Source organism: Phalangium opilio, unplaced genomic scaffold (assembly GCF_054372755.1).
Source record: "Phalangium opilio isolate 3A_F unplaced genomic scaffold, DU_Popi_V2 ptg000042l_1, whole genome shotgun sequence".
NCBI lineage: Eukaryota > Metazoa > Arthropoda > Arachnida > Opiliones > Phalangiidae > Phalangium > Phalangium opilio.
The window spans coordinates 5,075,166-5,101,932 of record NW_028324166.1 but is presented as its reverse complement, the minus strand read 5'-3'; the positions used below and the strand labels follow the sequence as shown (position 1 = coordinate 5,101,932).

The following is a 26,767-nucleotide window of genomic DNA, read 5'->3' as shown; positions in this document are numbered from 1 at the left end:
CTCTAGGACAGGTCTAGAATGTTGCGGGAGGGTCTAGGGGAGATTGACACTACCATTTTAGGGAAAGGGAAACATCTGACTTAAAATAACTAAAAATGACGCCAGTCGCACTCGAAATCGCGAACCCTTATTGGGTAATTGTACAACCAACAGTGATTGAGGGCAAACTTTAAAATTAAAGGAGATTCATGTGACCGGAAATTTACCTGGCCAGTTTTAGCGTTGCAGCCTACTTGTTTGAGCTACATTGTATTTAGCAATGTCAAAGACAAGAGCTTCTACTCCCTGTTATAAATTCTCTCTGCTACCACGGCACCACGCTAAAGAAAACTGCGTATACAACATATTTTCTTAATTTGTGTCGACTCATTTCCATTTTCTTGGTTATTTTTCGTGTGGATTATTATATTTCTGGTGTCAGATTAGATAACTTCGAGGGAGTGTCTACAAAGACTTTGGATCTAGAAAATACCCCAACCCAAATATGATAGTACATTATTTCTAATATTGACACTGAAAATAATTTTGGATCAAAAACAACGCCAGATAGTTTGGCGTCTTGAAGCACGGATTAAGGACTCGATAAGTTATTCTCGTACACACGTTTTGCTCGCGAATAATAATTCGCTCGATGCTCGTTGCTCGCTTGACCGCAAATAATGTTCTTTCGAAATTTCTCGGTCAGTCTCTCCCCCTGTGTCATAAAAAATACACAAAAAAAAGGGAAAACAGTTTCCAAAAATGACGCTACGGGGCAGCACTTGTTACGCCCCTACCAAATCGCGAGGCATTCTGGGAGACATTCAATGCCGCACATCGATTAATTTTTACATTTTTGTTTCAATTTATCAAAGACGTGCTTCTCCAGTAAAAGGCTCAATCTGATAGAACCAGAGAATTTATAATAGGGAGTGGAAGCTCTTGCCATTGACAGTGCTAAATACAATGTAGCTCAAACAAGTAGGCTGCGACGCTAAAACTGGCCAGGAAAATTTCCGGTCACATGACTCTCCTTTCATTTTAAAGTTTGCCCTCAATCACTGTTGGTTGTACAATTACCCAATAAGGGTTCGCGATTTCGAGTGCGACTGGCGCCATTTGGAGTTATTTTAAGTCAGATGTTTCCCTTTCCCTAAAAAGGTAGTGTCCATCTCCCCTAGACCCTCCCGCAACATTCTAGACCACCCTAGAGGGAGGGGCCACAAAAAAATTATACCGGAAATAGACATGGCCAGTTTTGTTGATCACGTGATTTTTGAGCTACATAATATTCCTCAGTTTCGACTCCCTATTATAAATTCTCTCTGATAGAACTAGCGGGTCAGTCAATGGAAATCACAGTAGAGTTAGGCTTATCGCGCCAACTATTAAATCAAAATTACTGTTTGGCTTTTTAATTTTCCCTTCAATAATACCTACATTGCAAAAACACCTTTAAGTAGATTCTATTTATTTTATTAACAATTAAATATTTTTGTTAAGTTTTCATAGTGAATTTAAGGCCCATTTATCAATCTAAAGCGACTTTAAGATTATTGTCTGTCATTTCAATTCTCTCTCTAACAAATTATACGCATACGCATAGAAAAAATAATTTAAAAGGTTTTATTAATTTTCTTAACGTTACAATTCTAATGATTTTAATGTCATTTTAGAGAGACTTTTAAACTATTTTGTGTCACTTCCATTCACCCTAAATCAATTCAAATACATTATACAAATAAAATCATATAGATTTTAATTACTTTCATTACGTTACAATTTTTATTGAACCATTTGATTCTTTGGCGCGATGCGGAAGTTTATTGTTGTAAAGTGTTAACTTCTGATTGAAGAAAATCTTCTCCAATTTCAAGGAAGGATCCAAAGCTGACGACGTGATTCCTAAAGACCATTTGTCTTTGAATGATTTCAACCAATTCTGAGTCGTTTCCAAAGTACGAAAATTTACTTCAATTACGTTTGAGCAATTGGTAGCCGCGCTGGCACTGCCAGTTTCAGCTAAAATTGTAATTGCTCGATGTACGCTGATGATGTTGTAGCTAATCTTAACAAAATGAAATCTAAATCTTCGTTTTCTTTCGATTCAATCCCGGCAATTTCCAAAATATTTTTAAAATTTTCTTGGTCATTCGATTTAGCTTTCGTTTCTAAATGTTCCAATCGCGTTAACATTGTTTGTAAAGTTTTATCGAAATTACCTGTTAATAGTTATAATTCGCCTAATTTCTGGTTCATCTTTTCTAATCCTTCTTCGACATCATCAGAATTTTCCGAAGCTGAACTCTGACCTGGGTTTAGTTTTGGTGTGTTAGTGGATCGCTCAGGGTAACTTCGTATCGCGTCAACGGCGTCGGTACATTGGTTTTCGAAAGCCAAGTGTAATGGTGTCTTGCCATTTTTGTTTAAAGCATTCGTATCAGCGCCATTTTGCAACAGCACGCTGATTGTATTCTTATGATTTCTTGCCGCAGCATAATGTAACGCCGTTTCGTTATTTAAACCGCACGTTTCGTTAACTTCAGCTCCATTACGTATTAAAAACACTAAAACGCAACTGAGATCATTCTCGCAAGCAACACTTAACGGAGAGCGGTCGGTATTATTACGAAGGGTCACATTGGCACCATTTTGTATGAGAATAAGCGCCGGTTTTGCTGCCCCATATTCACAGGCCAGGTGTAAAGCGCTGTTTCCATACAGATCAACTTCGCTAACGTCAGCTCCATTTTGTAGTAAAGATACAACAACATTTACCAGATTGTTTTCGCACGCGTAAAATAATGGTGATCTATTTTCATTATTTGTTACGTTTACATTGGCACCATTTTCTATAAGAATAAGAGCCGTTATTGCAGCCAGGCTTCCGCACGCTATGGTTAAAGCCGTGTCTCCGTTTGTGTCGACCGCGTTTATTTCAGCTCTGTTACCTATTAACGAAGTGGCCAGTGAGATATTTCCCCAAGTAGACGCGTACATTAATCCAGTGTATCCTTCCGCATCACGCGCATTTACATCAGCGCCTTTTTCAATCAGAGCTAGAGCAATATTCGTTGCATTAATAATGCAAGCTTCGATTAAAGGCGTTCTTTCATAAAATTGAATTGAGTCTTCTATATTCACTCCTTCGTTGATCAACTTTAAAACTTCATCGAGGTTTTTATTCCAGATGGCGTCAAACAGTCGTCCATCATTCGCTTGAGCCATCTTTAGTAGATATTTTAGGTCGCACGAATTGACTTAGAATATTAATATACCTTCACGCAAGTACCAACCTGTACTGATTAAAATTAGAGTTCGATTAAAACCTAAAGGAGACAGTTTTGTATATTTTTACATACCTCAATTATTAGCAGTAGTAAATTTAAATGTAATCGAGGCAAAGTACGCTTTTTTTAAACTGAAAATGTAGACCAAACTAAATAATTGAAATTCTTCAAGCGGAGCCTCCGAAATGATCTAATCTAGGCCCGTGCGTGTCGATTTTTATTATGTGGGGAAATATCCAATTTTATAGAGGAAATATTTTCACCCAATATGTGTACTAGATGGCGCTTTTATTACAGTTGCGAAGGGGGTTTTCCATAAATTGTCGTTGATATTTTAGGGACCAATTATAAAAAATTTATGAAAGTGAATGGTTTCACCCTTAAAAATTAACGTAAGTGTTTTAGGGGATATTTACTTTTTATCGAATCTTTTGGTTAGATTGTGTGGACCAAAAAATTAATTGTGAGATTTTAACATTGTTCATTTTTTAGTAAAACAAAACTTCTTGAAGTTGCTAATTCACAGTTTTATTATACCATAAGAGGAATTTTTCACTCCTTCGTAACCTTTCATGTTTTTAACCCTAGCTTTTTTATCCTTTACATCTTTGGCATGATTGTTTAATAAATGCCTTCAGAAATTTTCTTACTATCCGTGACCTCGGCTTCACCGCTCTACGTCTATGCCGTGACCTAATATTGTAGCAGTCGACGGTGTCACGAGGCTGAACTTATTTTTATTTTACGATACTAAAAGCGCCCCCAAGCGAGAAAACATGGCGAACTAAATTAGTTTAAAAAATATTCACGCTTCGCGATAGGCACGGGCCTAGATCATGTTGGAGGCTCCGCTTCAAGCATATCAATTTCTGGGAAATATGCCGATCACATTATCTTATCATATCATTCACGTTATGTTGCACTGTTTCCCCTACAAAGTACATGCGCGAAAGATATTTTATTTTAGATTCTTATCTGAACGTTAAACAAAAGTAAGTTATTTTAAAGTCAGTATGAAGTATACTAATGATTTTATTAAAGGGAGGGTGAAGAGGAAAATCAAGCGATTTTTTTATCGATTCTTCTTCTAATTATAAGACCAGTCTGCATAGTGAAACATTCAGGAAATACCTCATTTTAAATAATCCTTTCGTTTAAGCGAGGGCGCTCAAAATCGAGAAGGATTTCGTAGATTTGTTATTCTTTGATTATAGAAAATTTCGTTTAAGGGATTTAATCTCATTTCCAATTTAGTTGCTGGGAGAGCTTAATTTAAATTAACTTTCTCCCATCTTTCAAACCGACTGAAAATTTTCAGAGATAAGGCAACTATTTCATGTAAAAAACTCTATATTCGCGCTCCGACCCAAATATGATATAGTACATTATTTCCAATATTGACACTAAAAATTAATTTGGACCAATCGGCGTCTTGGAGCATGGATTAAGGACTCGATAAGTTATTTTCGTACACACGTTTTTATCGAGCATAAAATCTAACTCGTTGCTCGCTAGACCGCAAATAATGTTCTTTCGAAATGGCTCTTTAAGGCGTAAAATTGAAATATGAACTGTTGCGAAAAGTTCCCAGGAATAATTTAACTCACGCAATTGCATTGAATAAATCGGGAACCGAGTTTGACTTATTTCCAAGCTGTTTACCTCATTAAATCAGGTCCAACCAGAACAGCTTATTTCTAGATTTTTACCTCTCCGAGTGACGTATGTCACGGAGAGGTTCTAAAATCGACAGGCATGTCTGTGTGTGTGTGTGTGTGTGTGTGTGGGTGGGTGGGTGTGTGTGTGTGTGTCAGGCTGTTGTTATTGACTTACACCCCAGGGGACCGCGTTCGCAGTTTCCGAATCGAAGCAAATGTGTTCGCCATTTCCGGACCGCATTCACAGTTCCCGGAAAATTCAAAACTATCCACAATTCAACTGGCCACTACTAATTCATCTGACTAGTCAATTATCCATTCCACATGAACACCAATCTGTATTCACTGGCTTCTAACACCACCACCTTCTGGGCGTTGCTTTTGTCCATCCCACAAAGACACCAGTCTGTACTTACTGGCTTCTAACACCACCATCTTCTGGTCTTTGTTTTTGTCCATCCCACATGGACACCAGTCTGTACACCTGGCTTCTACACCACCATCTTCTCGTCTTTGTTTTTGTCCATCCCACATGGACACCAGTCTGTACACCTGGCTTCTACACCACCATCTTCTGGTCATTGTTTTTGTCCATCCCTCATGGACACCAGTCTGTACACCTGGCTTCTACACCACCATCTTCTGGTCATAGTTTTTGTCCATCCCACATGGACACCAGTCTGCACACCTGGCTTCTACTCCATCATCATCCTTAAGGTTAAGACATACGCGGCGATCGGCCAGGGTTACGAGAAACGTCCGGCCTCCCAATGGCGGGGCTTCCACCAAAGGTTCACGCAATTGCGCTGTTCTTATCCATAGCTGCGATTCGAAATCCTTATATACTACCTATTAGAATAAGGTGAAGCAACCGGCGTATGCTTCATTCTAAACGCCAATATTAGTCAAGTCTCTCAAGAATGTTTAATTGTTCTTTATCAAGACGATGTAACGCTCAATAATGCGAACAACTAACGAAGAAAATATTTAATATTAATTATATTTATTTTAATATTTAAGATAATCTTGTTTCTAAACTCAAAATTAAAACGGAAAGAGTTAAAAAGCAGTCTATTTTTTTGTCTGTGTGTGTCTGTCCGTTGTCACACTAGTGCGCCGAGTTAGCAGTTCGCTTTGTTTTGATGTGTTAAGAAATCCTACAGAACCTTAATATTCACTTTTTCATAATATAAAGTGAATATGTGGAAATCTTTTTCGTAATTACGATGCATTTAGTACTTTTGTAGCTTTAAAGCTCTGTTTCATTTTGATATTCCAAGAATGTTTTTTAATATTGTTATTTGAAATGGATGTTTATATATTACTTAAGCTATACTACATCTGTTTATAGCATAATCCTTTCTATAGTGATTTCAAAACGAACGCAACGATATTGGTCAAATGTACTTTTATTTGTCAATAGGCCTAGTGAACCAAAAAGTAAACGCTTGGGTTTGGTTTTCGTTTCTGTAATGCAGAGACATTAACGGTTCAGAGTGAGCCGAAAGTTAAGTACATTGTTAAATAATAAGGCTTAGATTTTATAATCATGGTGGATATCTGGGCCGCGTTCAGCCAGAGAGAATTTAGAAGGGGAGTGGAAGGCCCCCCCTTTGACTCTATTAAACGTGATGACGCCCAAACAAGATGTCGCGTTGAGCATTTTGGGGTAGGCGAGTTTCCGGTCACGTGTTCTAAAATCTATCTATTACAAACGCATCATACCGGAAATCGACCTGCCTAGATAACGTTTAGCAGACGACGTTGCGCTACATTCCAAACCACCCCTTCCACTCCCCTTCTAAATTCTCTCTGGTTCAACAGAGCTCAGCGCTGTTAGCAGTGTCGTACAGGACGGGATTTTGCTTTTGAATTTGACGTCACGGTGCTCAGCGCTGAGCCAGCGCGGTCTTCAAAGAAAATAGTCGGGTTTTGGGAAAACGTGACGTAAAACGCGTAGTTCTCAGCTTGGCGAAAAAACATGGAGGAATTAATACAAATAGCTCTTGCTGATTCTGATGGGACTATAGCTATTTAATTGGCGTGAAACCATTTGATGACGCGAGAATTTTAAGAGACATGTTACTTTCTAATTTTAATTATAAAAGACGTTGTTATCTATCTCTTTAAATATTATATAAAAAAGGACTTGGTTTGCCCAAGCCTAAAAATCAAAACGATAAGAGTTTTTTCCAGTTGACTGAAGCGCGGATATTTTATTTTTCTATATAATTTTAAAGACAATCTGTATTTTACTACTCTTTAATTCAATCTCCTGATTTTACTGGTAATGGATTTATTTCCTATAAATTAATTGAAATAAAAAATCTTATCTCAGATTTTTCAACAACAATTTCCATTTTCGTAAAAATTTTATCATGAAAAATCTGAAATAAGTAATATTTTATTTCAATTAATTTATAGGAAATAAATCCATTACCAGTAAAATCAGGAGATTGAATTAAAGAGTAGTAAAATACAGATTGTCTTTAAAATTATATAGAAAAATAAAATATCCGCGCTTCAGTCAACTGGAAAAAACTCTTATCGTTTTGATTTTTAGGCTTGGGCAAACCAAGTCCTTTTTTATATAATATCTGTTCCTTCAGTCTGCATTTGTATTATTCTATTATAAAACAATTTTTTGCCTGAAATGCGAAATTTTCCACTTCTAGGACGAGGTTAAAAATGGTTCTACACTTCTACTAATTCTTATAAGATACAGCTCACAATTCGTTTTAGAACCCGAGCTTTATAGTCAATTTCAAAACAAACCTGCCACGATTTTAAACTATCAAAGCCGTATCTTTTACAGTCCACTTTACGATTGCAATTATCCATGACATTGCGTGCACTGCCCTTGTACGTTTACAGTGAGTGGCACCGTGGACAGTTATTTTAATTAAAATACCTAGGCCACAGGTCCAGTTTTAAAAATATCCTTATTTCCAACACTGATCCATCTATCCTTCCAGCTTTTACAATCACCCATTGCATAGACTCACTCAATAGTCTGCCTAAGCATGGATTTATAATAGAAGCTTACGCTTCCTGGATATTTCACTCACCTTAAAACGCGCGCAACATTTATTCCTCGTCTGAAATAGTACCAGCCTGGCACGCGCGTTTGTGACGTAGAATTTGAGGCAATTTCAGAGGGGGGTTGAAGTTTTTCACGTGATCGAGTTCTAATCTTGAATAGCGCGCGCGCACGCGCGCCAAAAGTAAAAAGTTTGCCTCAATTTCTACGTCATCAGCCCCCCAGTCCCCTTCCGCGCGAATTTTTGTGCCATAAATGTGTTTAAAATCAAAATGCCTTACTGAAGGCTACAGGGAAATATCCATGATGCGTAAGCTTCTATTATAAATCCATGGCCTAAGTAAGGCAACTTAAGCCTTGGTCGAAACTAACATCTAAAATATAAATTAAAAAGGTATCTTAAGTATAGAATTTCAACCGAGACACATAATTAAATGAAAATTAGACCCGCCAGAGAAGTTTTTAATAAATATAGTGTTATATTTATTGAAAAATATTATGTTAAAGTTTCAAGGCGGTGAAATGGCAAATAAGCGTCGTCTACTGTAGAGTAACGAACAATTAGCGTCGTCTGCTGTAGAATAATCTTTTGAGGTACTTACATTTTAAATCAAATTAACATACTTAGACTTAATTAAATTTGATGAAACTTGAAAAAGGCACACCTTGAATAGTTACTTGTTAATTTAAAAGTATTCCGAAAGCTAACGGCTATGTAGTTTTTAAATGATTCGATGTACAGGAGCACCAAAAACCCCATGTTATTCCTATGGGAAAATCGGCGAAAATCTGTGAATTTTCATTTAACATTACAGGAGGGTGTGGGATCTTATCTAGAAGGGCCTACCGGCCCTCTAGAATGTTATCTTACAATTTTTGTTAAGCCTTGGTACCTTGCACGCTTTATTGCGCTAGCGTCATTTTTAAAACACCGATGACCGGAAAAAAGCTCTGACGACAGATCTCACCGGGAACCGTTTTCCAAAATCCGCTGTCATTTTGGGGAGCTCTGCTGGACGCAGCCCAGACCAGTGAAAGGTCTGATCGTAATCGGATTATAGCTTCGTGTTTTCATGCTATTTATGGTGCGCATTTACTTCCAGTGTGTGTAGCCACAAATAAGCTTTGGTGTTATGTAACGTTAACAGTCATGTTGACAAACTAAGAAAATCGTTGAGGTGAAACGAGAGGATAGTGTTTACATGGCAACCCTGTTGTGAATATGGCTTTGAACATAGAGGGTATACAGTTGAGGAGTAGAAAATTCGGCCTTTACAAAAACGTAAAGGTAATATCCCTCCAAAGGTTTAGCTCTTCATTTCCCGTTTTCCCCCCATCGGATGATTTTAATGTGTACAAGTATATCCTTATTGGATGTAAAATGTCGTCTGATTTACAGTATATTTGCTATGCTTTGTATACTGCTTTAATATTTCATAAATTTTAACTTCAGTATTTGTTCTTTAAAAAAAGAAACATTTCCATATCTGGGTAAGTAAGTTTGTAAGTAGTCCTCCTCGGAGAGGTAATATTTTGGTTTTCCCAACTTGTTGTTCTTAATTTGCAAGGTATGAAACGGGAAGAAACGTTTTGGGTCACGCGAAATTTTTCAATTAAACTTTAGCTTTTCAAGTATAAAACATTACTCGAATACTGCTATTTTTCTGAGCCACGTCTCTCTCAATAGCGCGCTGAAACATCGCGAATATATGAAGCTTATTCGCGACATGTAATCTATCAATATACATTTTATTTCATTTCCGAAAGCAGCGTCGTTTTGCAGACAAACCTTGAGGAAAAAGTGAAACATTTAAGGTGTTTATTTTTGCATATAAAAGATTCCACGCGACTCTTTTAAATTCTAGAGCGATACGTAACGCGAGTGGAATAATTGACAAATAGTATATTTTTTGTGATTTAGCAATGCGTAATTAACCATTCGCACTAGCTTCACTTTTTATCAAGGGGACGAAACATATAAAGGTAATTTAAGAATTAATTACGAAAAGATGAGAGCGATTGTGATATCACTCGCAAATCTTATTAAATCTGGCGATAAATTTCATTCGACACTGAGCGTGTTACGAGAATTTTGTTAACAAAAAGGCGGGCCGTAACGCGATTGGTCGGAGGTCATTATTTCAAATTATCCATAAAATCATTCGGAGATAGGGTCAGTATGCATAACTTTGGACACTTTTTGCATAACCTTGAATAACTTCCGTTGCTTATATGTTAGACTCAAAATTAAAAAAGCAATGGAGAGAAGCATTCTTAAGACACATTCTCACAAGTTTTCAACTTTTTAAATGGAACACATTTTTCGCAAAGTAGAGTTCCCCAAAGGCCGAATTCGTGCTCAACTTTGGACACTTCTATGTAACTTTGGACGCCCCCTTCCTAACTTTGGACACCCCTTCCTAACTTTGGACAGCGAAAAAAGGGTGACTTGGGCACGCATTAGGCGAATCACAATTTCAAAAGTTAAAATATAGGCTTAGGCCGACCTAGACGTATGCCTAAAATAGGCCTATAGGCCTATAAAAAATCAGAGATTTCTTTAAAACAAACTTTATTAAATATGGGGCTACTTATGTAGGTTTTTAGGTATATAGGGCCTAGGCCTATTTTGGCGCGCTGTTTGCCGCGTAACAATTTTAACAAACTGAGGACGTGTCCCTTATTGTTTTAAACTCTAAAAAAGGCTAATATCGCGAGTTAATTAGTGTTAACAAACGGAGAAATCGGCCAGCATGAAAGTGTCCAAAGTTGGAAATTTGCCCAGGTGTTTTAAAAGCTGAATATTTCGTCGAATTTCCCGCGTAAGACAGTGTTTAAAATACGGATTATGAAGCCAAAAAGTTGCTCTTTCGAATGGTTTCTAGTTTGTTCAGGTATGATTTCTCTAATTTTCGTCAAACCTTATTTCCCGGGACCAAAGGGTTGACCCCCGTCAAATTTGGCCGTAATTTAAATGGACGAGTTTGGGGAGTGGGCTAATTTGGCTCGTAACGTAGTCGGATGTTATTCTACGACTTTGAAGTATTTTTTTCTAAATTCCTCACATTCTAAGCTTTAAAATGAGCTATTTCATTATCAATTTGATGCATCCAGTAATTAAATATGATTTTTATAATAAAAGTGTCTAAAGTTGCAGCTGTCCAAAGTTAGGCACACTGACCCTATTTCCTGAAATACTTGGTTTTCCACTTCACCCCCTCCTTTAAATGGAGATAGTAATTCAAGAATTGTGTAAAGTCTTTCAAAAGGATACTAGATTCTAATAAAATTACTATTTTATCGAAGGTGAGGCATTATTAGGGTATCTACCAAATTGTTTTAATTCCCAAAAAAGACTGGAATATCATTAGGACTGCATGGCAACGAATTTTTCTCGTGGCTTGCGTGTTTCTACGATTAATTATTCCACGAAGTCATTAGGACAAGGGGCATGTTTAAAAAAAAAATAAACAAATTCTTGTATGAAGTAGGGCATATCCGAAACTCTATAAATACTGTCTGTATATTGATTGCTTGTATGAAAGCAATCTTTTTGAGACCTAGCATGTAACAATCACTAGATTTGGTATTGGGGAAAAACTAAGGCGGGTGACGTTATTGTTCAACAGAACTGTTAGATCAATTCTGCAATGGATGGCGAGAAGACCTGCAATTGTTCTACAATGAGAACGATTCATGCTGGGATAGTTCAGGTAAATACCGATCATACCATAAGTTTATAGGATATGTTCCATAAAGGTGACACTACATATACTTCGTAATGTTAGAGACTTAGTGAGAGCTAGTTCGAGAACGACGCAAGAATTGACTACACTCGGTTAATTTTGCACTCCATTTTCCTATTTATTCTGCATTACTAAGCCTAAGGAGTCATCCATTAAACACTCTAATCATAATTCGTTTTTTGGTGTCCGCTAGAGAATAATGTTAGAGAACATTTTAGAATCAAAATCACCCACTGTACTTTGATCCTAGGAATCCGACATTTACACGAAATCCAGAAACTCTCACAAAAAGTCTTTGAAGAAGTCACATAATTACAAAATCAATGAGGAAATTCCGAAATTTTAGGCTTAGATTAAGACCAATCTTTAACACTATGGGGGCACTTGAAACTAGAGTTTTACTATTAGAACTTTCTGGAACCTGATTTCAGTTAATTTAATTAGGAAGGATTAATATTGGACTACACGCAAGCGATAATGACATATTTTTTGCCTTTTATTAAAAAGGTATCGAACGTCAGGTAAGTTTAAATTTCTAATGTCCCAATTTTAAAATTTTAACGAAACGATCTATGGTTTTATCTCGGTAGTTTTGTCAACTACCCTATTTCTTCGGACGATATGTTTGACGAAAAAGGATCACTGAAAAATGTAGAGGTGAGAAAATTCACTTATGTCTATTAAATCAAGTATGCATTGCACTATCGGAAAAACTTTACCAAGAACGACAGATGGGAGTATTTTGCCTCGATGGTTACATTAAACCAGCGTTTCCTCAACGTTGTGTCGTGAGAAATTCAGGTTAACTTTAATATTTCGAGTGTAAAATCGTAGTTATATATTTTACTAAAAAAAGTTACTGCCACGTGGTAGTTTTAGGTCATTTGGCCTACAAATAATCTCACTGTCTCTAGAAGTTTTTCCATTGTGATCTTGTTTAACGCAGGCTGCACATATTTTTCACCCCAGGCTGCACATATTTTGCACCCCAGGCTGCACATATTTTTCACCCCAGGCTGCACATATTTTTCACCCCAGGCTGCACATATTTTTCACCCCAGGCTGCACATATTTTTCACCCCAGGCTGCACATATTTTTCACCGGAGTTCCCCCCAGTGTTGTCTGGCCATTTGTGAGCCAAGAATCTACAAAATCCTTTATTATCGGACGAAAGATGTGTTGAAAATTGGAAAAACACTACATGATTACACAATTATTCTCATGAACAGGAACTGAAAGTGGATTTGGACATGGTTATTCACCCAGCTTCACTACAAGATGTTATTAGCTACGAGGGTTGGTATCCAAGCAACACGTTATTGGAAACAAACGTCCTTATCCACAGCTCAGTTCCATCAACTAGCGATACGTATTCATTCGATTTTCTCAGAAATGGTCTACCGGTAAGTTATATTAATAAGGGATTTGAAATGCAAATTTTTACATCTGGAAAAACAATTGGTTGCAATTCCAGGTTCTTAAACTTCTATTCGGATTCAGTTTCGTCACAGCTTTAATCATGACCAAATGGAGTCAAAGAAGTCATATGAAAGTTTTTATCGTGATGTTGAAACAAATGTGGAATCTAATTTTCATATACTTTAGCGAACGTACGTATATTATTATAAGACATAAAATACTTCATGAACTTCAAGCGCGGGGGCAACAGGTTTTGTTGGAATCCTGGTGGGTGACGAACGGTGCACATATTTGAGAGAGTTGTTTCTTTTTATGCATGTTTTTTCTTTATGCACAGTCACTACTCGCTAGCAAAGCCTAAACAGCATGGATTCATTCACACCAAGAACGAATTCAGGACACCATAAGAATGTGGAATGGTAGCATTGTCCCCTGGTACCGTGAGGTCATACTTCTTTCGAAAACCGTTTCTATAGGTAACTCCTTAAAATCCGATTTTAGCGCCATCGGTGGGTAATAAATCGGGCCTTAAGCTTTGGCCTGGGAGACTAAATTTTACGACACTGTTGGAGCTCTGAAACAGAAACGTGAAATAAATTAATGGTAATCTTGACTCTAGAGGGCACTAAAAAATTTCCAAAAATATAGACCCCTCCCTCACCTTATGAAAAGTATGACTTCATGGTGCCAGCATTGCCTTGTTTCAACCAGAGAGAATTTATAATAGGGAGTGGAAGCTCTTGCCCTTGACAGTGCTAAATACAATGTAGCTCAAACAAGTAGGCTACAACGCTAAAACTGGCCAGGTAAATTTCCGGTCAGATGGCTCTCCTTTAATTTTAAAGTTTGCCCTCAATCACTGTTGGTTGTACAATTACCCAATAAGGGTTCGCGATTTCGAGTGCGACTGGCGCCATTTGGAGTTATTTTAAGTCAGACGGTTCCCTTTCCCTAAAACGGTAGTGTCCATCTCCCCTACATCCTCCCGCAACATTCTAGACCCGCCCTAGAGGGAGGGGCCACAAAAAAATTATACCGGAAATAGACCTGGCCAGTTTTGTTGATCATGTGATTTTTGAGCTACATAATATTCCTCAGTTTCCACTCCCTATTATAATTTCTCTCTGTTTCAACGTTCTTGATCATGAATTCGTTCATGGTAACACTAGGGGAAGGTGTTATATCTGATTTGGTTGAGTTATTTCAGATTGGGTCTGTGAAACTTTAACCATAAAGCTTGTTATAATCCTCCTATTCCTGACCGGAAACATAATACCGTTAAAAATGTCTATTTAGTTTTTAGTGTCTATAAAGACAAGAAACTCTACCCGGTTTTGAAAAATTCCACTCAATTATAAAAAGCCGATCCACACAGGATAACTTTGTTAACAAAGTTACAATTTCATTTGAATTATGACAAATAGGCTTACTCGAACAAGTTTCTGCATGCTATAATAGATAAATTGTCTTCAGCTATCTCGAAACCATCCCGGAAAATCAGCTGGAGGCTAGCTTACGGATTTTGGATTTTAGGAGCGTTATTTTTGGGTGCCGTTATCTCGTGCACTTTCAAATCAGACGTTTACAGCCTCAAGTACTTGTATATTGATAACTTCGAAGATTGGAGACTGAAAAACAGCACACCCATATGGGTTTTGCCTGGGAATAGTGTGTTTTTGATTTTCATGAATTACGTGAGTACGAACGCGTAAAATTAAAAAATAATTCATCAAGGTAAATTGTCTCTTTGTATTTGCAGTTGTCCGAATTTGGTCAACAAAACTTCACGAATCGAATTCGACGCGGTGAACCAACGGATATAATTGATATCGATTTATGGAATGAGATAGAAGCCGGAGAACTGTGCTTAGCGGCTGACGAATACTGGTTGAAACTAGCCTATACTTTTATTCAATCCGAGGATATAAAAGAAAATAAGATTTATATAAGCAAAGTCAGCGAATCACTATCTCTTGTCCTATCTTTCAGCGAAAAAGGCAATAATGATCCACTTGTTTCAGAAATCATAAATTTTCAGTAAGTACAGAAAGATCCAATCAGAATTACAATAATCACTGGTCAGGGATTTGAATTCGATACACCTGTTTGATACTGTCTTTAAAGGTAAAGTTCTACAACACGTGATGTTCTATTTCTTTCCGTAAATTGCAGCTCGTCTGTCCTTTACGAAACCAGGGCTTTTGACTACTGTTCACTGATTTCATCTTACAAGATGAAAAAGGGCAAATGGGTGAAACCGCAGAAAGAAGTAACTTCGATAACCTTCAAAGACACTCAATTAGCCTTCCAATTACTGGCCTACGGTCATTCTTTCTCTCTGCTAGTAATGATAATAGAGGTACTCTTGTGGTTCGTTATCGAATGTTCGACGAAAAAGCATATATATTCATAAACTAACGCTTCAAGAAATTATATACTATCTTAAAAGATATATTTAAATTACACTTTGAAAAATGATGATTAATGCTGACGAAAATTAGACATAATACTTTATCTTACAAATAGACAATGTAAAATTAATGATAATTTTAAGGTAAAACGTTAATCTTTATAAGTTTGTTGCGTAAATATAAGTAAAAGTGAAAGCACTCGTGAATAATGATGTAAGTTAAAAATAAGCCACAGAAATGTTTTTGGTTGTCCATGAATGCAAATCAGATAACCTAATTTTACCAAGATCTACTGCATCAATTATAATCTCACCTCTGATTTCCTTAATCAATCCAAATTATGACAACACGCAGTAAAAGTTCAAAAAAATTCAGTAAATGTGGTAAAAAAATTAACTCACAAATACATTCCTTCCTGAAATTTTCACGGTGTATAACAAGGATGCATTGTAAAACCACAGAGTTATGTAAGAAAAGACAATAAACTTCACAGTATTTAATACTTTTTAAAACACGTTTTAAATTAATAATTGGTTGCTCGTCAGCTTTACTTTCCTGCTTGAGCAATTATCACGAAACAAAAACCCATTCTTTTTAAATCAGCTTCCAAGTTCAAATAAAAAATAATTTTAGTTGTGCTAGAAGTAATATTTTTTAAACGAAACAAAGAAAACACTTTAAAACTTGTAATCCCTAAGCCCATGATAGCCTTTTTAGTATAATATTAAACTTAAATTTAAATTTAAATAAAATTAAATATTTTATTATTAAATTACATTCTAGAAAATAGATGGTGGAAGGGTTTCGCTATCAGCAATCCTCAGTTTCTCCTTCCCCTTCCTCACGTTCATCTTGCTGTTGTTGCCACATACTGGCGTACAAACCATTCTTATTTAGCAAATCTTTGTGCCTATAATTGCAAAGTAGCAAAACAAATCGGACAAGTATTGGTTTAATACCTATGATTTACAAAATTTATTTACCTTCCACGTTCAACAATTTCGCCGTCTTTCAAAACCAATATATTATCGGCGTGAATTATCGTCGATAATCGATGTGCCACGATCACCGTCGTTCGATTAGCGCACATTTTATTCAAGGCTGATTGGATATTTCTTTCAGTGTTTGTGTCTAAAGCCGAAGTTGCCTTAAAATATTATAAATTGTTTTTCAAAATGAATTAAGCTCAAAACCTTGTATTTAAAGTGCGCATAAATTTACAGTGGATCACTTAATCACCATGTTTAACACTAGGGGCAAATCACTTATTAAGTACGGCTTAAAAAAATTGAGAAAACCGCACGTTGTTGTTAACTCCATATAAATTAAATTTGTTAACCATGGTGGGAACTAAATGCAAAAAAATTCTTTAAGGTGAAACTTCATTGTTCAATTTTCTGTGAACTATAATTTGGGAAATTTTAGTTGATTATGTACGCTTGACAAGGGATCTTGCACCCGAAAGCTTGCGATTTTAAAACTCAGTAAAGAAAATTGATTCATGAAGTATCCGTCACGCTTTTAAAGAAAATTTTTACATCAACTCCCTTTAAAACCTAAAACAAAAACATGTGTTTTTCCCAAAATCATATTTACTTCGTCCAATAAAACCACACAAGGATTTTTCAGAATGGTTCTAGCAATTGCAACACGTTGTTTTTCACCTCCACTTAATTTTACACCTCTTTCTCCGACGATAGTTTCGTAACCTAATTATTATCGCCACTTAAGTGAAGTTAAGTCAGTTTAATAGATTGATTAAATTTTAATACCTTCAGGAAAGGCTGTAATTTGTTTATGAATATCAGCGGCTTTCGCAGCATCCTCAATTTCATTTTCACTAGCGTCAACTCTTCCGTATCGTATATTATATTTCAAAGTGTCGTTAAATAACACCGTATCTTGTGGGACAACGCCTATACTATTTCGCAATGATTCTTGTGTAACCTAAAGGAATTACAATATGTATATTTCACAAGCAGGTGTCACAAACTAATAAATTTCTCACTAAACCTATTACTACCAATTTTATATCTTGATTATCGAACAGAATTTTTCCAGAAGTTGTATCGTAAAGTCTGAATATCAAACGCATTATCGTGCTTTTCCCAGCGCCTGAAGGTCCAACCAAAGCTACTGTTTTACCAGAAGGTACTTCAAAGGAAATATTCTTCAAAATGATTCGGCTTTAAAATAATACTCAATTAAAAACCATCGCTAATGTCTAATCGAAATCTTAATTCGAACATACTCTGCATTGTAACTGAAAGTAACCTTCTCAAAAGTTAAATTCGCTCCTGAAACTTTTAACTGTTGAGCGTTGGGGTCATCCTGAATTTCAGGCACAACACCAAGAAGGTCGAACATTTTTTCCATGTCGATAAATGAAGATTGTACATATCTAAGGAACCGAATTCAAATTAGTTTTGTCTTGCTGATAATTTTCAGGGCTACCACAATATTTCAGATACCCTGACATCTTCCCGTGGTTTTCCCTGACTTTTTTAGGCCAATGGTGGTCAATGTTAACTGTATGTTTTTCAGGGTTCAAATTAAAAAACCCAGCCCTAAAACCCACGGTTTTATTGAGTTTTACCCACCATAATAAAACCCATCACCAGGATCTTAAATTTTGATGAATTTGAATACACAAAGATAATATTTATTCTTTTTTATGAGACATTTTAAAAAAATATTTTACTAGAAAAAAACCCCCAGAAATACACAATAAAACCAGGTGTGCTGGGTGTATTTTAATAAAACCCTGGTTCTTTCGAACCCTGATCTTTTTAAGATTATTTTTTATAAATCAACACTTAAGGTCATGTTCTAAAACATATTTTCAATGTAAAAATCCAAGACATTTTTCTCTCTAACATCCCTTTTCGGCCCTATTATTAAATACCATGCCTTTCCATTTTGCCTGGTCTGTGGTAACCCTTTGTTTTAGGAATTGAGAGTCAAACCTGTAGTCGCTTCCGAAGAAACTCAATGGCGTATAAAGTTGAAATAAATAAGTGGTGAATAGTACGTAATCTCCGACTGTTAAATCATCGCGATTCACAACCATATTGGCGCAAAGTAAAGTTCCAGTCAAAACTGTTAAAGCTATGGTCATACTTTGAAGTGTACTCAGTAATGTTGACGAAGCCGTTGACTTCCACTCTCTAGTCTTCAAATTTTAACAATTATTATAGCATTTACAACGTGATATAGTGTCTACAGTTTCCAAAAATATCAAGCGACGGCTATTATGTAGTAGCAGGGATAGATTTAATTTTAGAAGTAGGAATGGGAAACAGAGTAATATGGGCGCGCGTCTAAGTCCCGGACCTCCTTTCACGGGAAGGAGGGGTATGAAAGAAGAGGCGGGTCATAACGATAGAGGTAAAAAGAAATTACGCATTTTTCGCCGTTCTCGTCAGCAACGTCATCAAACGTAGTTTAAGTAAGCCAATAAGATAATTTAAACTTTTCGTTACGTGTTGACGAGAGGGGTTCTATACTGGCCTATGAGTCGGACTGAAGTAAAGACTAACCGTTCTCCATTCCTACATCTATAATTAAATCTATCCCTGGTAGTGGAAATTATGCTTTTTTATCAGTTCAGACGTTCACACATTCTGCAGATTAGTCAAGCCCAGAGAAGATAATAGTGATAACGTGAAGTCATCGGAAGTCGAAAACCAAAAATTATTGATTCCTTTGAAAACCTACCCTTCCCATTCTTTTATGTGAAATTCCTTCTAATTGTGATTTTATTAATTCAAGTCGGACTTGATATCTTGGGAAGGTTAGAATATTTACACAAGTACCTGATAATCGTGGAAAAGCCTTGTATAATTTTCAATTTCGTATTTTTCTGCATTGAAATTTTTCACCTTTCAAAAGTGAAATTTAATTAAAAACTGTTCTAGTCTTAGTAAGGTAAAATGCGAAAAACCATAGCTTACAGTTTCAAAATTAAGCAAAGCATCAACTGCTTTTGCTTCTAAGTTATCACCACTCTTGTTCGTGTCTCTTCGAAGTTTCGTGCTCCATTCAGTGACAATTACACTCACGATTGCATATAATCCCATGGCCAAGAACACGATTAAACCAAACCACGCATTAAATGCGGTGACGAAAAATACAATCGCGATTAAAATATCGGCTAATGTTGGGAAAAGGCTGAAAAGGAGGTAACTGGAAAAAATGGATCAAGTTTAACTAAATCATTCGTGGTCAAGCGTCAGGGTTAAAAAAACCCTGATTTATTAAAAAAAAAGCCAGCCCACGGTTTTTATTGGGTTTTTGGGTTTTTATCTTTTGCAGTTGCGTGCACTGAACAAATTGTCATTGCTTCATAAAAAGTCTTAAAATGTTTCATAAAAAATAATTAATATAAAATATTATTAAATAATAGTTTGAAGTTGAAACAATATCTATCTTTAAAATTAAATTATTTAGCATTCTAAATCATAAAAATTGAAGATCTTAGTGATGGGTTTTATTAAGTGGGTTTTTCTTTATGGTGGGTAAAACCGAATAAAACTCGTTGGATTTTTTAGGGCTGGGTTTTTAATTCGAACTCTGGGTTTGACACACTTCAACAAACTAGCGACGCTACTAGTTCCACGATCCATTATGCGCAGGACTTCGCCCGTTTTTCTTGTATTGTGCCATCTCAGAGATAAGCTAAATATAATAATGAAATCAAAAGGGTTTTCACAATTTGTAATGAATTCCTGATTTGAAGTAAAGACAACTACGATGTATTGACATAATACACAAATTAAATTGGAAAATTCAAGGTAGAGAAAGAAGCTTTCAATATTATTTAAAATAATGTAAAACATAATTAAATACTTCTTTCTAATCTTGTTTCGTTTACTTCAATTGCTAGATATACGATTTTTTAAAAAAAACTTACTTTAGTAAATGTGAATAAATTTTAACTTGAGTTTCCTTGAACGAATACTGTTCGACTCGAATCCATAATAAAGATATCAAATTACCAATGAAGCTACCTTCGCCTATTTTGAATAAATTTAATCAATTCAACTTCTCGATAAAATAATAAATATACATACCTTGTCCATGCAAGAACCAAAAGCCCACATATATGAGGATATAATCCCATCTTAACGTTAATTTTTTCCCGGCGGCGTCAGTCAAACTATCAACTAATTAATTATTTTTAATTTAATCTAGATTTTTATCCAAATTATAATTTTAAAATATTCTTACTGATATCCTTGCTAATTATGGGTAGATAAATCGAGATTACTCTTCCACCTACAAGTAAAATCAAACACAGTAGAACTTGAAATTGCAAAAGTAAATTTTTCTTCGGCCAAATGAATGCTGCCAGGAGTTTAACTTTACGTAAGAAATTATTATTCGTGTTACTTTCAACCAAGTTCTAAAATTAAGACGTTTAAGTTTAATTAAAATTAAAATGATTGAATTAATTGAAAAACAAACTCGAGTTTTATCTTCAATTCCATTTGAATGAGCCAAGTAAGTAGGTAAACCAGGAGCTTTCAAGCCCAGGAACAATACCAGTGAGATGCAAATGTAACGTACAATGAAAATTGGAAACTCAATTTCATCAGATTTACTTCAAATTATAAAGAAATGCATTAGATCTATGCTAGTTGACAATTAAAACAAAATTTTAAAAACCTACTTTGAATCTGAAAACCACCAGAATTTCTTGTTCAAATTTAGGAAGGCCAAATTTTCATTAATGAAGGTTAGAGTCCAGAACACTAACAGTATGAAACCGTGACGCGATGTCTGGGTGTTAGGAAGTTCTTTATAACTCTCTAGTAAAATCAGCGTTACAGAAAATGGCCAAAACACGAGTGGCAACACAAAATTCAATATTAAATATCCCGAAATAACTCCAGGGTTAATGACAGTCAGTTGCAAAAAGAAACGAATTGCCGCAAGTACCGATAGAAACACGCAAATTGTGACTTGCAAGGTGTAAAGACTTGACTTTTTAACTAGCTGTCTATCTACGTTTGTCGAGTAACGTTTATAAATGACATATTCGATACCACCGGAAATGGTAATGAATGAGAAAATAATCACGGATGAAATTGTCTCCATAAAGTATTTGGGAACTTCATTGTCCACCCATACTTCTGTGAAACTTTGATTGGCGGGGCAGTAATGCATGACGAAAAGTGAAAGAAGGCGCCTACTTTAGAGATCCTTGTTAAAATCCAAATCAGTGAGAAAAAAACCACAAAATTTTAGACTTACCGTCACTCAAACGTTGGTTTATAAATAACAGTACGTGATTGTGTATTTCTTTCACCAAAAGACGTGGTTTATTATCACAGTTATGTACTAAAACTAAATACAGATTTTTATTACATCACAGACAAATTATCAAAACAAAACTTAGGAGATAAGCCGCAGTGTTTCCCCAAAGTTTTCCTTGTTGCGACACATCCTTGCAAGATTATAAATGTATGACGCATCTTTCCAGCACGTGTAATTTATTTTCGATTTCAGAGAATTTGATTATGAACATTTCATTTTAAAGGCCCATTTACACTAGACTAAAATCTTACGTTCGCGTCGGTCGTGTCGTTAACTTCGTTTCGGTCGCGTCGGAACGTTCCTTTGCCTGTTCAGACAAGAGAGCAGACGACAGTGACGACCAAAAAGTGAGTGAGATATACTCTGATTTTTTGAACCAATCAGGAGCTCGTTCAGTTAAGGCGGGAAATTTTGAAAGTGAAAAATACGTTTGCATTGAATTAAGCCTATTTCGAACAAGTATGAACTCCGAAGAGACTACTGCGCTAATTTTGCAAAATAATAATTTGTTAGCAAGTTATTTTTTCATTAGAAGAGCGAAAAATCAATCAAATAGGCAGCTTGTTTCTGTCCATCTTATTTAAATCCTAAAATAGCCAAATCGCATTCCAATAAAGTCCAAACTGAGTAGAGCCCTAGAGCGCGTCTGCCGTCTGCTAAAGAAAAGGCGCTAAAAGAGGTGCTGCCATCTCGACGCTGACCGACGAAATTGAATTTTTTCAACCTTAAACCCGCGAATATTTTACGTAGTCGTTGACAAGTGTGAACAGTCTAATGAAGCGAACAAAGCGACTTCGCCGACGTGAACGTAAGATTTTAGTCTAGTGTAAATGGGCCTTTAGACGAGATCATAAGACATACCATAAGAATATTTGTAGGTCAGAAATGTCTTTAAATTTGCTTAGAACAGGATTATGTATTTCTTTTACCAAGTTACGAGTTTTATTTGCACAATTATTATATATACTAAAACTAAATACCGATTATAATATAATATAAGAATATTTTATCAGTGTTACATTATACTCAGTTTAATTTAAAATATTTTTCCCAATGAGTGTGAACGGTAAAAATGATGAAATTCAGCATTACTTAAGGTGGAGATTAAAAATATCTATTTCATGTAAATAAAACCCATCACTAAGATCTCCAGTTTTGATGAATTTCAATGCTAGAATAATTTAATTTTAAAGATAATTTAAGACATTTATTTGTTCAACAAGAGAGAATTTATAATAGGGAGTAGAAACTGAGGAATATTATGTAGCTCAAAAATCACGTGATCAACAAAACTGACCAGGTCTATTTCCGGTACTATTTTTGTGGCCCCTCCCTCTAGGGTGGGTCTAGAATGTTGCGGTAGGGTCTAGAGGAGATGGACACTACCTTTTTAGGGAAAGGGAAAAGTCTGACTTAAAAAAACTCCAAATGGCGCCAGTCGCACTCGAAATCGCGAACCCTTATTGGGTAATTGTACAACCAACAGTGATTGAGGGCAAACTTTAAAATTAAAGGAGAGTCATGTGACCGGAAATTTACCTGGCCAGTTTTAGCGTCGCAGCCTACTTGTTTGAGGTACATTGTATTTAGCACTGTCAAGGGCAAGAGCTTCCACTCCCTATTATAAATTCTCTCTGGTCTTTCCGATGCGAGAGTCGCAATGCCAATTTATTACTAAAGATTCTTTGACCTGATTAGAGTCATGACTCATTTTTACATGTGAAATCTTCCATATTCTTGTTCAATGCGACTCAGGTGTTGAAAAGCGAAAATGGTTAGCGCAGCGAAGCATCCCATCAACATAAGAACAAAGGTGCTTGTCAAATCCATTAGTCGAATGTAGAGCTGGTTCGTTTCCAATTCAGTATCATTCATTCTCGTCATATTCCTTTTCATCTCTTCGTTCCACCATGCGAAACATCCACCCTCACTTAGGGCCAAAATCCTGTATGAATACAATTAGTAATTTTTGGAGAAATACACAGTGGCGTCGTTAAGCCTTTTTGGGGGGCTGACTGACTGATAATCAACGCCCAGCCCAAACCGCTTGCCCTAGAAGGCTCATAAGTAGTAAGCGCGTACTAAGAAAGATTTTTCCAATCCGCCGCCATCTTAATAAATGGCCCCCAGAAATGTAAAAAATCATCTCTAAGCAACAAAGTCCGCGCGTTTCCACCGATTTCGCAAAGAAGGGCTGAATGGTCTTTTGGGTTCGATTTTCTGCTATCTTTTTAAATGGCGGCCATAAATTTAAAAACCCTTCTTTATGGAATAATGTTCGCATGAAAAGTAATAAAAAATGTCCCGACGGGCTGACGGGCAACACCGAGTGCCTTCGCTCCTAGGGTGCTGCAAAAATATTGGTCATCAGTAAAATCTGCCCATTCTTTATATCATTTTGATGGAAGTTCTAATTACACGTGAGCGACGCCGCGGGTAACAGCTAGTCTATTTATACGTGTTTTTACTTACACCCAGCTAAAAGAATCCACGCACGTGAAGTTCTTTCTGAAGGGAATTGCTTTGGATATCGAATAAAGAGGTTCATCTACTACTATGACTTCGCTTTCTTGAATCCCATTCCTTTTAAGATAGAATTTCATACGTTGCAATGAGCCAACAGTCGTGAGTTTTCGATGCTTAACGTCCAAAAAATCCGTTTCTTTTGGAAGTCTAATAATAGTTTTTTTCCGTAATATTTTTCCGTATGGTAATGATGGCTAAAAAGCGTAAATTAATACTTTAAAAAATATACCGTAATCGTGATCGTCAAATTTTGTTTTAAAGGTATCTTAAACTAAATCCATTTCCTCGAAGATTTGGGGTTAGGATGAGTTTGGTTTCGGTAGGGTTCGGTTCGGTTAGGTAAGGCTATGCTGCAATTGAGGCTTGCTATTAAACTTGTGATTTGAGCATTGCAATATCGCTATCGGTATAGAAATGTGTAAGCATATGTTTCAGGGTTTTAATATGTAGTCAACATTAAAATAAATATTTTTTTTTTGCAAACTGTGCGGAAATGAGTTATGAAAAATTGTGCGGAAAGGGGCTATAGATTTTAAAGGTGTGAAAAAAAAAAACTGTGCAGAAACGGCTGACCGACCTCCTTTCATAGTCTATATGTACATATTATGTAGAATACTGTGGGAAGCTTTCGAAATCCCGGACGTTTCAGAACAACTACACATCTTAATTTCGCTGGAAATGCGCTTACAGGGTAATTCAGTTCGAAGCGAAAAAATAATTACAAATTAGCATCTCGATTTTACTCGATTTCTATTTTTATATGCATATATTAAAGTTTCTACTCTCACCATATCTTTAAAAAAATTCACTAAATTAGTTTGCTCCCGTATTAGCAACTTCAGGGATTCGGTTTGCAACATCTTGGAAAACTTTTCAATGGTATGAATATCATGTCTGATATATATTCCGGTAGAGGCTGTCAAAGCGTTGTTGTAGGCCATCGTCGTAAATGTGGTTGAAATAAGCCACGCAGTTAAAAGTATTGTTGTATGAATTCCAGCTCTGGAAAAATCTGCTCCTGCACGTCAAATTAAATTTAGTACAGTACAAAGATGAATTTCTTCACTGACATGAATAACTAATAGGCTCAGCGATAGGAAGAGCATATTTAGTGGCAGCATAGCCCACTAGAATACTTGAGTGCGTGAGAGCAGGTGAGAGCAATATTCGAGTTCGCTAAGCCGTCTGCTATTAGACCCAATCAAGAAATGTTTTAAATTTTTGTAACGGCTCAGATCTCGTTCTCGGCTTTTGAGGTGAGAAAGAGATTGGCTCGATTTAGCCATACGAAAAACCTGTTTTAACCCAAATTTATTTTCGTCCCTCAACGACAGATGGTGGTACAGGCAACCTTGTTAATCACGTGATCCCACCCCTTAGATTGAGTCGAGACCCAGCCAACTTGTTTATTCCTTGGTTGGGTCTATTCACGCCCAAATACCAAGATTTGTTTCTCACTTTTTATGAGTTTAGAGCACACGAGTGGCACGAAAATATTTTTATTCCTATCGCATTTTAACATTGCATTACAGGGTAATGCTACACGAAGTTATTCATGTTAGTGCGTAAATTAATGGTCATTTATTTTACTGGCGAATATACCTTGCTTAAAGAGTATTCTCAATAGTATCATTAAAGGTCCACATTTCTCAGATTTCTTAGTCCAATGTAAAAAGTGAAGGAAAAACGTCGCTAAAGCTAAAAATCCACCAAGAGCTATCCATATCTGTATCATAAACAATAATAAAATTTTAACTTAGGACTACATTTAGAGCAGTGTTTCGCAGTTGCATAACATCGTTTGCCCTATAATTAACATCTATTTAAGTCAAAGTCCTGACTTATATAGCTTATATGAAAAAATTGATTTTATAGCTTATGTAAAAATATGATTTTATACCTTTTGTGAAAATATGATTTTATAGCTTATGTGAAAATACGATTTTATAGCCTACGTTAAAATATGATTTTTATAGCTTATGTTAAAATATGATTATCTAGCTTATGTTAAAATATGATTTTACAGCTTATGTTAAAATATGATTTTATAGCTTATGTTAAAATATGATTTTACAGCTTATGTTAAAATATGATTTTATAGCTTATGTTAAAATATGATTTTACAGCTTATGTGAAAATATGATTTTATACCTTTTGTGAAAATATAATTATATATCTTATGTGGAAATATGATTTTATAGCTTATGTGAAAATATGATTTTATAGCTTATGTGAAAATACGATTTTATAGCTTATGTGAAAATACGATTTTATAGCTTAAGTGAAAATATGATTTTATAGCTTATGTGAAAATATGATTTTATAGCTTATGTGAAAATACGATTTTATAGCTTATGTGAAAATATGATTTTCTAGCTT

General features: G+C 35.8%; 3 protein-coding genes across 13 annotated transcripts; 1 reads left to right on the top strand and 2 right to left on the bottom strand.

Moving 5' to 3' along the window:
• Nucleotides 1-42: 42 nt before the first annotated feature.
• Nucleotides 43-14,687, bottom strand: LOC149678601 (uncharacterized). Of its 5 annotated transcripts, none has more exons than XM_089836546.1 (3): nucleotides 14,564-14,687; nucleotides 3,342-3,400; nucleotides 43-3,280 (listed from the first exon to the last, which is right to left on the bottom strand). In XM_089836546.1, exon 3 carries the CDS (start codon nucleotides 3,205-3,207, stop codon nucleotides 2,212-2,214), a length of 996 nt encoding a protein of 331 aa, XP_089692672.1. In that variant the 5' UTR covers nucleotides 3,208-3,280; nucleotides 3,342-3,400; nucleotides 14,564-14,687; the 3' UTR covers nucleotides 43-2,211. The 5 variants fall into 5 exon arrangements, 2 of the variants coding, with proteins under 2 accessions (XP_089692672.1, XP_089692671.1); XM_089836545.1 differs by having other exon boundaries at nucleotides 43-3,275; XR_016366098.1 differs by lacking the exon at nucleotides 14,564-14,687 and having other exon boundaries at nucleotides 43-1,693; nucleotides 1,760-4,970.
• On the top strand, nucleotides 11,464-16,056 carry LOC149678600 (uncharacterized). 6 transcript variants are annotated; one of them, XM_089836543.1, is made up of 9 exons: nucleotides 11,464-11,680; nucleotides 12,158-12,234; nucleotides 12,304-12,370; nucleotides 12,944-13,117; nucleotides 13,189-13,324; nucleotides 14,607-14,827; nucleotides 14,893-15,087; nucleotides 15,155-15,170; nucleotides 15,306-15,424. In XM_089836543.1, exons 1-8 carry the CDS (start codon nucleotides 11,618-11,620, stop codon nucleotides 15,161-15,163), a joined length of 942 nt encoding a protein of 313 aa, XP_089692669.1. In that variant the 5' UTR covers nucleotides 11,464-11,617; the 3' UTR covers nucleotides 15,164-15,170; nucleotides 15,306-15,424. The 6 variants fall into 6 exon arrangements, with proteins under 6 accessions (XP_089692669.1, XP_089692670.1, XP_089692667.1 ...); XM_089836544.1 differs by lacking the exon at nucleotides 15,306-15,424 and adding an exon at nucleotides 15,258-15,280; XM_089836541.1 differs by adding an exon at nucleotides 15,217-15,257 and having other exon boundaries at nucleotides 11,471-11,680; nucleotides 14,893-15,170; nucleotides 15,330-15,492.
• Nucleotides 16,057-16,274: 218 nt separating this feature from the next.
• Nucleotides 16,275-22,189, bottom strand: LOC149678599 (ATP-binding cassette sub-family B member 6-like). Of its 2 annotated transcripts, XM_089836537.1 has the most exons (16): nucleotides 21,800-22,189; nucleotides 21,216-21,734; nucleotides 21,011-21,146; nucleotides 20,774-20,948; nucleotides 20,617-20,709; nucleotides 20,457-20,559; nucleotides 20,132-20,221; nucleotides 19,498-19,729; nucleotides 19,360-19,425; nucleotides 18,511-18,716; nucleotides 17,796-17,945; nucleotides 17,568-17,730; nucleotides 17,317-17,491; nucleotides 17,141-17,253; nucleotides 16,528-16,691; nucleotides 16,275-16,454 (listed from the first exon to the last, which is right to left on the bottom strand). In XM_089836537.1, the coding sequence occupies exons 2-16, from the start codon at nucleotides 21,710-21,712 to the stop codon at nucleotides 16,355-16,357; spliced, it is 2,463 nt and encodes an 820-aa protein (XP_089692663.1). In that variant the 5' UTR covers nucleotides 21,713-21,734; nucleotides 21,800-22,189; the 3' UTR covers nucleotides 16,275-16,354. The 2 variants fall into 2 exon arrangements, with proteins under 2 accessions (XP_089692663.1, XP_089692664.1); XM_089836538.1 differs by lacking the exon at nucleotides 21,800-22,189 and having other exon boundaries at nucleotides 21,216-21,737.
• Between the last annotated feature and the right edge of the window lie 4,578 nt (nucleotides 22,190-26,767).

Bases quoted from the DNA above. Each gene is read 5' to 3' on its own strand.
- LOC149678600 (XM_089836539.1), top strand. From the start codon at position 11,618: ATGGATGGCGAGAAGACCTGCAATTGTTCTACAATGAGAACGATTCAT. The intron at 12,235-12,303 runs GTAAGTTTAAAT...TTATCTCGGTAG, and splicing joins AAAAAGGTATCGAACGTCAG to TTTTGTCAACTACCCTATTT. The intron at 14,828-14,892 runs GTGAGTACGAAC...TTGTATTTGCAG, and splicing joins TTTTGATTTTCATGAATTAC to TTGTCCGAATTTGGTCAACA.
- LOC149678599 (XM_089836537.1), bottom strand. From the start codon at position 21,712: ATGCATTACTGCCCCGCCAATCAAAGTTTCACAGAAGTATGGGTGGAC. The intron at 19,426-19,497 runs GTAAGCTATGGT...CACTTTTGAAAG, and splicing joins CTTTGCTTAATTTTGAAACT to GTGAAAAATTTCAATGCAGA. The intron at 16,455-16,527 runs GTAAATAAATTT...TTGCAATTATAG, and splicing joins GAAATTGTTGAACGTGGAAG to GCACAAAGATTTGCTAAATA.
- LOC149678601 (XM_089836546.1), bottom strand. From the start codon at position 3,207: ATGGCTCAAGCGAATGATGGACGACTGTTTGACGCCATCTGGAATAAA.